The 11,858-nt window shown below is 44.2% G+C and overlaps 1 protein-coding gene across 1 annotated transcript; it reads left to right on the forward strand.

The window, feature by feature from the left end:
* The first annotated feature begins 2,018 nt into the window (after positions 1-2,018).
* On the forward strand, positions 2,019-11,167 carry LOC137544038 (aquaporin-2-like). Its single transcript, XM_068265107.1, has 4 exons — positions 2,019-2,381; positions 3,362-3,526; positions 7,031-7,111; positions 10,903-11,167. The coding sequence occupies exons 1-4, from the start codon at positions 2,019-2,021 to the stop codon at positions 11,107-11,109; spliced, it is 816 nt and encodes a 271-aa protein (XP_068121208.1). The 3' UTR covers positions 11,110-11,167.
* Positions 11,168-11,858: the final 691 nt, after the last annotated feature.

Here is an 11,858-nt window from a genome sequence, read left to right on the forward strand (position 1 = left end):
GTCGGTCAGGGTCCCATAGAGGAAGAGGTACTTGTTCGATCTCTAAGGATGAGCAAAAGGTAGGGACATCAGCAGGAGTGCGTAAAATGGCTGAGCGGGAACCAATCTTTGCTTGAAGATTGAAGGGGAAACCCCAGCGGTAAGTCGCTCCCTCATCCTGTAAAGCTTGAAGAAGTGGCCGAAGTGCTTTTCTTTGGGCTAAAGTGAAGGGGGCCAAGTCCTGGTAGAGTGTGATCTGGGCTCCATCAAAGTCAATAGTACCGTGACGCCTAGCGGCTGCCATAATAGCTTCCTTAATAGGAAAATGGTGGACTCTGCATATAACATCTCTGGGCGGGGAGTCACCCTGAGGCATGGCGCGTAGAGCACGATGAACCCGATCCAGTCGGATCGGAGGTGAATGGATCTGATCGAGGACTTTATCAAATATAGCCTGTACAGTAGCTGGAAGATCCTCATTGCGTGTGGTTTCCGGCAGGCCGCGAATGCGGACGTTATTGCGGCGATTCCTATTTTGTAGGTCTTCTAGGCTGGATCGGTAAAAGTTATTCAGGGCAGTTTGTTTAATGGATGCGTCTTTAAGGAGCTGTACATCTCGTTGTAGCTGAGAGATATTTGCTTCTGCTCCTGAGACCCTGTCTGTCAGGCCAGTAACCTCTTCACGCAGAGCAGCAGCTTCAGACCTCGTGGTGGTCAAAATGAGGTCAGTCTGTTTATCTAAGTCTTCCTTTGTTGGGAGGCTTCGTAAAAATTCCCAGATGTCCTCTAGACTTTTAGCCGAGGGAGAGGATGATAAATTGCCAGGGGCTGCTGCTGGGCCAGCTTGGTCTGTCATCTTGATCTTGTCAGGATTAGAGCGTATGGTTGGGCCTGTGAAGTACTTCGCCACGGAGTTAGTGACAGTATTTACGACTGAGGTCTGGTTCTGTCTTGTTCCTCGTTTGTTCCCCCGTGCTGTGGTGGTATCAGGGAGAGGATTAGTTTCAGAATGCTTCTTCATTATAGGCAAAAAGACAGCTCTCAGCCCGGAGCTCCGGGAAGACACGTCCTCACAGTTTCATGCCTGGCTCCGCCCCCCTTCCCCGGGACTTTTGGCATCTATCCCACTCATCCATGCAAAAACTCAGATTTTAGTCCCTTGAAACATCTTTTCCATCACTTTTGTGGGCAGCATAAATGTTTCTAGTTTTTAAAGTTCGCCTCCCCATTGAAGTCTATTGTGGTTTGCGAAAGTTTGCATGTTCGCGAACATTTGCGGAGGTTCGCGAACGCGGTTCGCGAACCGAAAATCGGAGGTTCGGGCCATCTCTATTTGAACGTGCTTATTTTTTGTTTTCCTTGTGATGTTTTAATGTCAATTTGTCATATTGTAATCTTTTGCTATAGCATTTGCACTGTATGTGATGTTTATTCACTTTGCAATAAAATCTTTTTGGGAGAAAAAAAATGAAGTTTTGTTGTGCTGCACCAATAATATATTTACTATATGCAAATGACGCTCTGAAATTCCTAACACAGCATCACACTTAGTGCATTTTGCTTTCTACAGCATTTTTGTATCTGATATAGGCATTGTAAAGTGCTTCGTATGATGTGTCTTCCACAAAAAGAGGAAAAATGAATAATTCTGGTTGTAATATAGAGATGAAATTATAGGGGGCTGAAATTGAATTACAGCTTTGCAGCATGCAATGACAACCTTTACAACATACGAAACACTATGGGCATTTTCTGGCTTCCACTTCTCAGAACGAGTCTGTTGTCTGCAGTAGGTGGATCATATTATGAAATGAGATTGATTCATCGTCCACTGGCATTGCTCTGCGTGTGTGTCATGCTTAGTAAATTTTCCATTTTTTTCTGACAGGTAGCTAGGCCACACCTCACTCCATCCTGGCACGTGTCCTGATTTCCTAAGCAATATATAACATCAGCATGTGCTCCTATCTTTCATTTAACAGCAGAGAACTGTTAGGGCATATTTTATGCTTCATTTATTGTTGTAGGTTATTAGAACCATGCTTAAAGAGCTATCGGCAGGTTTCAGCCTCAAGGCCTTCCTAGCGGAACTGGTGGGGACACTCCTGTTTGTCTTTGTTGGCTTGGGGTCAACGCTGTCATGGGAATCAGCCTTGCCAACTGTCCTACAGATAGCCTTCACCTTTGGCTTGGGCATAGGCACCATGGTCCAAGCGCTAGGTCACATAAGTGGGGCCCACCTTAATCCGGCAGTTACCGTAGCCCTTCTGGTCGGGGCCCGGATCTCGCTTGTTCAAACGTTTTACTACATCATAGCTCAGATGCTAGGTGCAGTGATAGGCGCTGCATTACTTTATGAGTTTGTACCAAATGATATAAAAGGAGGCTTTGGAGTCAACCAGGTATGTCTTTTTTTATTTTGCTTTTCACTGTTTCCAGTAATTTGCATTTTTAAAATCAACTGTACTGTAAAATATTGAGCCCAGTCCAATTCACTTTTTTCTCCTAAGTTTTCTCCTAGGTGATATTTTCACAGTTTATAAATAAAATACCTTTTATTGTGACGGTGCGCTCAGTTTGGCGCGGGAGAGCTGAATGATGGCTCTCTATGCTACTGCTAAACTTCGAGGCAGCGTTAAATAGTATTCACCCTCTGAGTTGTCGGAACTCGAAGGGAGATGTAATTCGGGTCTGGCAGCCGCCAAAGCCCCGAATTACCGTTACGCGGGGTCCACAGCATAGCATTGCTGCGCTCGGTGCCCAGCTTCGGCGCACAGCGCTCAGCGCCACGCGTCGAAATGACTTGCTTGGCTTTTAAGCCACCACCAAGAAAATACTCAGAATAATTTTGGCAGTACTTTTTCACTTACTTTTGGTATTTTTTTCACTTGCAGAATGCTGAAAAGTTATTTTTAACAGAATTTGAAAATAATCTCCTAGGGGAAAACTTTGAGGGAAAAAGTGAATTGGATCCGGGCCCATTGTTATCTACATACAGTACCTTTACAAAAAAAGATTCTGCTGAGATTCACATTACATCTATGACTTTACTTTGAAAAATGTTGTTGTTTTTTTTCGAATAAGCAGATATTTACTGAGAGTTTTAAAAGAGCTGGATGGATAAATTCCATAGTGCTTCTAAGTATCTATGAAATATGTATCCTAGCAACAGAACTATGTGACACAGTCCTGAGGCAGGCGGACAAAACAAAATTATGATGCATAAGCCAAGGAGAACCTAATAATTAAAGGTTGTTAAGAACTCACTATGACTTATTACTTAGATTAAATGCTATTGTTTAGTACTTATTAGGTTTTTTAATTATCTAGCATTACAAACGTAAGACTAATCTTTTACTTGTGCAATGTCGTCATTCTTCAGCCAAGCAACAACGTAACATCTGGACAAGCTGTGGCCGTTGAGATCTTCCTAACGTTCCAGCTGGTGCTTTGCATCTTTGCCTCAACAGACAGTCGAAGATTAGATAACATTGGGTCCCCAGCTATCTCCATTGGACTTTCTGTTGTTCTGGGACACTTACTTGGGGTGAGTAATACGTTTACAGTCCATTGTAAAGATGTACAAACAAACATACCATATAAACACTACAACGTTTAACAAAACATTATTGTTACTGTCTCATTTAGCATTGAGGGCGAATTAGATCCTCTTTGGGATCGGGACCTGAACCCCTTGGGCAATATTGCTGGGCCGGGCTACACACGCTGTGTAGCTGACGACGAACTGTGTTGCTATGTGGGAGGGGCGGGGGATGACAGAAGGATGACGAGTGGTGCGTGATGTCATGAGGGGCAGCGGAACAACCAATGAGATCTGCGTTGCTGGGGTTGAGTAGATCCACCTGGCAGATTGCTCGCAGGTTAGGTGTCAGGGGTTGCCAGTTGCCGTACACATGCCGGTTTATTGGCTGAGGTGGTCATTATCAGCGCCTCAGCCAATTTAAGTCAGGTCTGTGTATGGGCCTGATGTGATAAGGCCTAAGGGCGTGGACCAGTAAGAATGCAAAAACTGAAATTACCCCTAGGGGCTTATTTGAATTTTCCCTGTAAAATGTCTTCTTCTTCTGGTCTTCTAGTCTTCTTTTCTTCTGCCATTCTGTTATATTAAACTGCTGGCCATTTTCTTGGCATCCTTCTGCAATACTGACCATTTGAATTTTCCATCATTATTGGCCCATCTTTTGAAGAAAATTGTTATTATTATTTAGTATTTATACAGCGCTCAGAGGGGCTCACAATCTAATACCTACCACAGTTATATGTCTATGTATGTATTGTGTAGTGTATGTATCATAGTCAAGGGCCAATTTAGGCAGAAGCCAGTTACCTTATCTTTAGGGGAAGCCAATTTCCCCATCTTTGGGAGCGCTGTGTGCTTGCGCAGTGTTAGGAGATAGAGATTCATATGTATGCTGCAGGAGAATTGAACTGTGCAAGTGCAGAGCGCTTCCGGTAAAGGAAACGTGATCACAATAGGAACACAGCATGCCTGAGCATACGCAGGAGATCTCGATCCGGCTGGGGTCGTGATCTTATGGAGGAGAGAGCGGAGGCCTGGTGCAGAGCGGGACTGTGCCATGAGGCCCAACAGACTGGCTGGTCGCCTCATGTATCCTTTAAGTCCCCTGCCTATGCATTAGAGTAGTTACCACTCAGTCCCTGAAGTGTAGGTGAGCCCCATGCCCATAACATTGGGTAATGCTATTTTGCAAGTTGAAGTAAAGAACTTCATTATTCCCAGTGTTATGATCCATGTGGTACTGCTCAGGGGGTGTGACCCACACTGGTTGACCCAGAATAACCTGGGTTATACAAGCATGCTTTAGGGTAAGTGATTAATAGGGCTGGGGGAGAGGATTGGGGCCCAGTTTAAAAAAAATATATACCAGTATTTATGATTATTTGTATATTAAAAAAAAAATCAGATATGTTTAAGAAACATTTTCCCTGACAAAACTGTCCAGAGGAAATGCTTGAAACACATCCCTGCACTCAGGGGCGTAGCAATAGGGGTTGCAGAGGTTGTGACCGCATCGGGGCCCTTGAGCCAGGGGGGCCCCGAAGGGCCCTACCTAAACTACAGTATTAGCTCTCTATTGGTCCTGTGCTCATAATAATCACTTCTATAGATACTTTGAATAAAGGTAATGATTAACAAACTGTTCACCATCCCCTTCTTGCACCTCTGACACTGTAGTTGCTATTGGCAGGTTTTGGTACGCCATATCAATTGTTATGTATAGAGTGCTTGGGGGGCCCCATTGTAAAACTTGCATCGGGGCCCACAGCTCCTTAGCTACGCCACTGCCTGCCCTGTACAGTATAGTTACACTGCACCGTCTCCAGCTATTTAGCAGATAAGCACTGTACCATGGCCTGGACTCAGTGAATTCCTGTACAGTCATTATAGTTTATAATATATAAATGTGCATGCACCAATTTTTTGTGTTCCCATCTTTACATACTAACAGTCAATCAGCTTTACTGAGTCTGTTGATATAAGGCTGGTTTCACAGTGGGACGTTGCGTTTTAGGGGACGTTATGGTCGCATAACGTGCCCCTAACGCAACGCCTGGTGGTGTTGGAGCAGGACGCTACCAAGAGCCGCGTTACAAGCAGCTCTTGGTGCGCCTGCTCTGTCGGAGGCACTGGGGAGACCACGTGAGCGGAGCTCTCCGCATCACGTGGTCCCGCCAGCCAATCCGCGTCCGCTCCTGGATGTGAACACTGCAAGTGCAGTGAATAATAGGTAGCCATGTGCCTGGCTACGTAGCAGCCTCTCCCCGCCTCCTCTCCGCACATAAAATGAAAAAAAACAAACCCTACTGAGCATGTGCAAACCGTCTAACGCGGTTTAGCCATGTGTAAAGTACTGCATGCAGTACGTTATGTAGACGTGCTGCGTTACACTGTAACGCAACGTAAGCACTGTGAACAGCCCATTGATTTTTCATTGCTGTGCGTTGGGGTGCGTTACAGGCTGTAACGTCCCACTGTGAAACCAGCCTAAGAGTAGCAGCGGTGAAGCAATAGGGGTTGCAATATAAGAGTAGCGACCGCATTGGGTCCCTTGGGCCAGAGGGGCCCTGAGGGGCACTCCCTCAACTGCAGTATTAGCATTCTATTAGTCCTGTGCTGGTAATAATCACTCGAATAGATGCTTTGAATAGTGGTGATCATTAGCAAACTGTTCCCCATCCCCTTCTTGCACCTCTGACACTGTGGTTGTCCTTGGCAGGTCTTGGTGCGCCGTATCAATTATTATGTATAGAGTACTTGAGGGGCCCAGTTAAAACCTTGCAGTGAAGCCCATAGCATCTTAGCTACGCCCCTGAAGAGTAGTTAGACTTTGTGCTGTTGTGACCAAGGCAGCCATCAGGGGGGGACAACTGACACTGCAGTGAGGGGCCCAGGGCTTCTGGGGGCCCTGGGCCCTCCCAAAGGGCTGGAAGGGCCGCATGTGCTGGCTGCGGGCCTTTGGCTCACTAACCAGCGGCCCTGGTTTTGACAAAATAAATTTAAAAGAATTAAAGAGGTACTGTAGTAATATTTAGCAGAATGCAGTACATTATTTAGGATACCGACTTTATGGTAATTTTCCTGGTTTAAACAGCAGCAACACTTTCTTTATCTAAATATTGCTGTGTATTGGAATGTAGCCCTGCCCTCCCAGTTATGTTTAGCCTAGCCTCATTGGCTATGCAGTATGCCCCTTTCCCCCCCGCAGAGCATTCTGGGAGACCAAGTATATTTTCTCATGGCTTTAGAATTCTCACAACACAAACATTCCCCAGAGATGACCTGACAGGACTAAAGATGTAAGCAGCTGTGATGGATTTCAGAAATAAATGTAAATGTAAATTAGGGAGAGCAAAGAATTCACAATGGATACATACTGAATAAATAATCTATAAATGTAAAAAGATTAAAAAAAAAAAAAAAAAAAAGCAATTTTATGCAGTACATTATTTTGACCACAGTTCATCTTTCATTACTATAACCAGAAATGTATGTTTTGCCTCTTTTTAGATCTATTACACTGGATGTTCCATGAACCCAGCACGCTCTTTTGGTCCTGCACTAATAACGGGGAACTTTGAATATCACTGGGTAAGAATTCATTTTACGATTACTTGTATACGAATGTCTTAGTAAAATCAGGACATCCAATCATATACCGTCCTTCCCCTAAAATAAGACCTACTCCGAAAGTAAGCATGCTTGAAATATAAGCCCTCCCCAAAAATAAGACCTACTGCACAACCCCCAGCGACCCACCCCCCTGCGATGCTGCACTGCCACTGCTGCTGATTAACCTCCCCTGCTGCTGGCCCCCTCCTGCAAAAAGTCAGATCCCCCTCTGCCTTAAGCTGGCCACACACGATACAATAAAATGATCCGATTTTACAGTATTTCGATAAAAACGATCGTATCTCTCGAAAAAAATCGAAAGCTTTTTTTTCATTCGACTGAAAAATCCGATCGGATTTCCCGTTTTTTTCGATTTAAATCGATCCGAAATGCCAGATATTTCTCTTCAATTTCTAATAAAGATTGTATCTTTCTACTAAAAATTATATGGTGTGTGTTGGATTGCTAATTTATTAATATACACACCCTAGCAATTTTCTCTGAGTTTCCAATCATTTTCATCATAATTGAAGAAAAAATTGAACATAGGTGTGTGGCACATTGGTCAGATTTTTGAAATGTTACAATCAGTCAGAAAAATTGATTGCAATTCTTAAATTGAACAGATATTTAAAAAATTGTATGGTGTGTGGCCACCTTTACGCTGTGCATAATTCAGGTCTCAGATCAGCAGGGAAAGGCATCTAAAGTTGCATAGTAACAGAGCACGTATACAGGAAGGGATCTCTGTTTACTTCCTGTATACGGCGGCGCTGTTACTGTACAACTTTAGCTGCCTTTCCCTACTGATCTGAGATCTGAATTATGCACAGCATAAGCCGGAAAGGGATCCGACTTTCTGGAGGAGGGGGCCAGCAACAGGGGAAGTAAATTGGCGGCAGCAGCGGCGGCGGTGAGAGGGGAGATTATGCCTATTTACACTGGCTATATACTAGGGGGTAATGGCTATATACTGGTGGGATCTGGCTATATACTAGCGGGGTATGGCTATGTACTAGCGGGGTATGGCTATGTACTAGCGGGGGATCTGACTACCCTCACAAAATAAAAGACATCCCCGAGAATAAGCCCTAGCACATATTTTGAAGAAAAAATTAATATAAGACAGTGTCTTATTGTTGGGTAAACACGGGGAGTAGTTTTATAAGAAACATAAAAATGCCATAGGCACTAGTAAAAAGAGACAAAAATACACAAAACCTTTGCAGGAAGATCCCACCCAGTTTTATACATGAATGCTTTGCTTATTGGACACAGCTAGGATTATTCACCTGCAACTGCCATCTGAAAATAATACAGTTTTTTTTATAGCAAAATGACATCTTTGTTTCAGTGTGTCAGTGATGAAGTAACTGTGATTTCATCAGTGACCTCCTCCTCCATGTACTGCCTTATTCCAGCTTGTGTGTATGACACATAGGAATGCTCCTGGACTGTCAAGCTTGTCAAGCATGTCCACCTTGCCCTTAGCACCAATTTAGAGGGTTGGTATGCAGTTAGGTTAGGGGAATACAGTCATGGCGATGGGATGGGTGGGACCAGAGCAATACCCCTAGATCAGCCATGTAAGTAAAACATCAAGACAAGAGGACATAGCCTATAACAACACATTGCTTATGACTGAATTCGCTGCATACTTTTTTCAGGTGTGTGATTCAGACACTACTGCAGCCAACAAGATCATCAGAACTGCCAGGCAGCTGGCATTGTTTAAAGTAAAATAAGTAATGGCAGCAACCATATTCTTCCCTTTCTAGTGTCAGTCCCTAAGCCGCAAATCTATAATTGTAATAATAATAATATGAAGAATTCCTATATTTGTATAGCGCTTTTCTCCTGCGAGGCAGCCACTAGAGTGCTCTCAGTAGGCAGTAGCAGTGTTAGAGAGTCTTGCCCAAGAAATTCTTACTGAATAGGTGCTGGCTGTCTGAATAGGAACAGCCAAAATTTGAACCCAGGGGCAGAGACCTTAACCATTACACTATCCAGCCACTAGGTGGAGCAATAGGTGTTAGTGTACCCAAGGCAAACCTCAGGTACAAAAAGAAATACCTAAAAAGAGGGGAGTGTCTGGTTCCTATAGAGGCTTCCCACATTGCCGAGCGCAGATCCCCCCCACAATACCAGCAAGGCCTTGTCGGTAGGGACATTGGGTTGGAACATCGGGCTGCCCTCCTCTTCAGGCACTAGTGGCTCCATGCTACCACACAGGCACGGCTGTGCTCGCGAGGGTGCAGCATGCAGCATGGCCGCAATCACCCAGGCAGTGGCGGAGGACCAGAGGACAGCGTGGGAAGCCTCTGGAGGTAAGTATTTTTTTTTATTTATTTTTTTTTTTTTATGACACATCATGTTCTCTGAAAAGAAAATTGTCACTCAGCATTTTATACAATATACATTAATTTTAGAGCCATTTTTTCTTGCTATGCTCTCAAGTATAGTAATGTAAATAAAATGAGTACTTTTTTTGCCCAATGGAGGTTGTAAAGGACTTAAAGTGGGATAAAACGCTTACATAATATTCAATAAAAACGTGTTTTCCTACTTTTTTATTACCGATTCAGTTGTCATATTTGCTTTTGTGCACAAGTAATATTGCCCATTTACAAATTATAAGTTGCCAAAGTACAGTTTATCTGCTCTGAAAGCTGTCATTGCATAGCTGCTGTATTTATACATTATAATGTACCCAGTGTGAGTTCTCTGTTGTTCTTACCTTCTGCTACCTGTGCAAACTGATACACTGCACAGCAATGTTTATAAATTGTAGCTGTTTGCTGCTAAGCTAACATTAATAAGATCATTTGATTTCGGATCTAACTTCTCAAAAAGACATCGAGTGACTTGGCAGCTGATCAACCATCCAATTTAATTATTATAATCGAATCGGGTGAAAATTGGTGTCACCAAGTGCATGCCCAATCGATGATGTGGCCAATTTCAGGCCAAAATTGGTTGCATTAATTGGTCGGACATGCTGCAAGAGGTCAGGCCATCATGGTCGGTCGGGTGGAGCCTGGAGGCAGCGGTGGACAAGCAGCGGACAGGTAATGTATAGTACACTGGACACTGGAGGGGGAAATTGAAAATTGGGTGACAGAGTTGGGTCAGTGAGGCGGCAGATGCAGCACCACAAGGCCGAATCCGGATCGATTTCAGCATAAAAGTGATCGGGAATCTGCCGGAGTTGTATGGCAGGCAACAGAATTCTCTCTGATCAGAGAGAGATCTGTCTCTTGGTCAATCTGCCCATATATTGTCTGATGTATGGGCATCTTAACTTCAGCAGTAAGCTTCCCACTAACGAAAGAAAGTGCTTTGTTTAAGGCCTGGTTCACATCTGCATTTTTTCCGGAGCCATCCATACAGATCCGCCATCTGGATCCAGGAAAATGGTCCGTTTTTACAGCCAGTGTGCTGTAAAACGTCAGTTTTACATAGGATCCTATTGTGCTGCAAAACTTTCCGTTTCCGTTCCCCTGAGCGAAACGCTCCGGAAAATTGGGTCCTGCTGCATTCAGCGGAACGGACCATGGAACGGTATGGTAGGTTCCGTTGGCAAATGCTAATGTGAACCGAGTCTAACTGATTGAATGCTGTCCTGCTACCATTTTTTGGGGGGTAGTAAGTTTACGGCTGTAAATAATATTTTAGAGCAAAGATGACATGCAGAGATTCATACCACTTTAATTACACTAAGGTATTTTGTGTGCGATAGGGGTTACATTCTTTTCATACTCTTTTTACAGATTTTCTGGGTTGCGCCAATCACAGGAGCCATCTTTGCTTGTCTCATTTACGACTATCTGTTTGCACCGCATTTAATAAGCCCCAGCGAGAGACTGGAGATCCTACGTGGCAATATGTTACAAGAGAATGAAAAAGAGGAGAGACGGAAACAATCTGTGGGCCTGACTTCCATCTACAGCCAAACAAATCACAGAGAAAAGGAATAACTTGAAAAATGGGCGGCGGCATGTTCAAGTTGAAGGCGTGGCACAAGGGCTTCTTAGACTGAGTACTTTTCACATAAGAAATGACTAAGCTGCTTGCAGCATTCCATCTTTGGTGGATTCCAATGTGTCAAGGAAATGCCTCTTATCGAAACAGATCTCACAGTGCAAGCAGCAGCATGATGCCTTGTAAAAAAAAAACATTCTATGATGGAAAATCCTTGACTTGTGAAGTGCCCATGTACTGTCAATACTGATGAGCAAAAATTCTCCTTATATGCAAATGCTCACATACTCAGGAAGAGAAAGAAATTGATCCAATGAAAACCAGCAGCTTCTGATGATTTAGTTGGCAGCTGGCTAATTAACTGGAAGCTAGAGGCTCTGAGTGAATTATTTTAAAAGAAACCTGAAGATTGCTACAAAAAAAGAGAGGGCTTCTGCCAGCCCCCTGCAGCCATCCTGTGCCTGTGCATACCTGGAATGATCCTCTGGTCCCCCACCACTGCTCAGTTTCTCTTTCATGGGTCGCCGTCCACAGCGCCTGCACGGCCCTGGCTGCATGTGTCCTCGTTCACGCTCCCGGGAGCGTCCTGTGCAGGCGCAGTTGATATTTTCTTGTACTGTGCCTGCACAGGATGCTCCCGGCCATAGGAGCGCTAACAAATATGCGTGGGGCCAGGGCCGTGCAGGCGCAATAGCTGTCGACTTGTAAATCAGCGGTGAAGTAGCCGTGGAGGGTGACCAGATGA

Source organism: Hyperolius riggenbachi, chromosome 2, assembly GCF_040937935.1.
Source record: "Hyperolius riggenbachi isolate aHypRig1 chromosome 2, aHypRig1.pri, whole genome shotgun sequence".
In the NCBI taxonomy this organism is placed as follows: domain Eukaryota; kingdom Metazoa; phylum Chordata; class Amphibia; order Anura; family Hyperoliidae; genus Hyperolius; species Hyperolius riggenbachi.

Coding starts and splice junctions, on each gene's coding strand:
- LOC137544038 (XM_068265107.1), top strand. CDS start 2,019: ATGCTTAAAGAGCTATCGGCAGGTTTCAGCCTCAAGGCCTTCCTAGCG. Junction 2,382..3,361: donor GAGGCTTTGGAGTCAACCAG/GTATGTCTTTTT, acceptor GTCATTCTTCAG/CCAAGCAACAACGTAACATC. Junction 3,527..7,030: donor TTCTGGGACACTTACTTGGG/GTGAGTAATACG, acceptor GCCTCTTTTTAG/ATCTATTACACTGGATGTTC.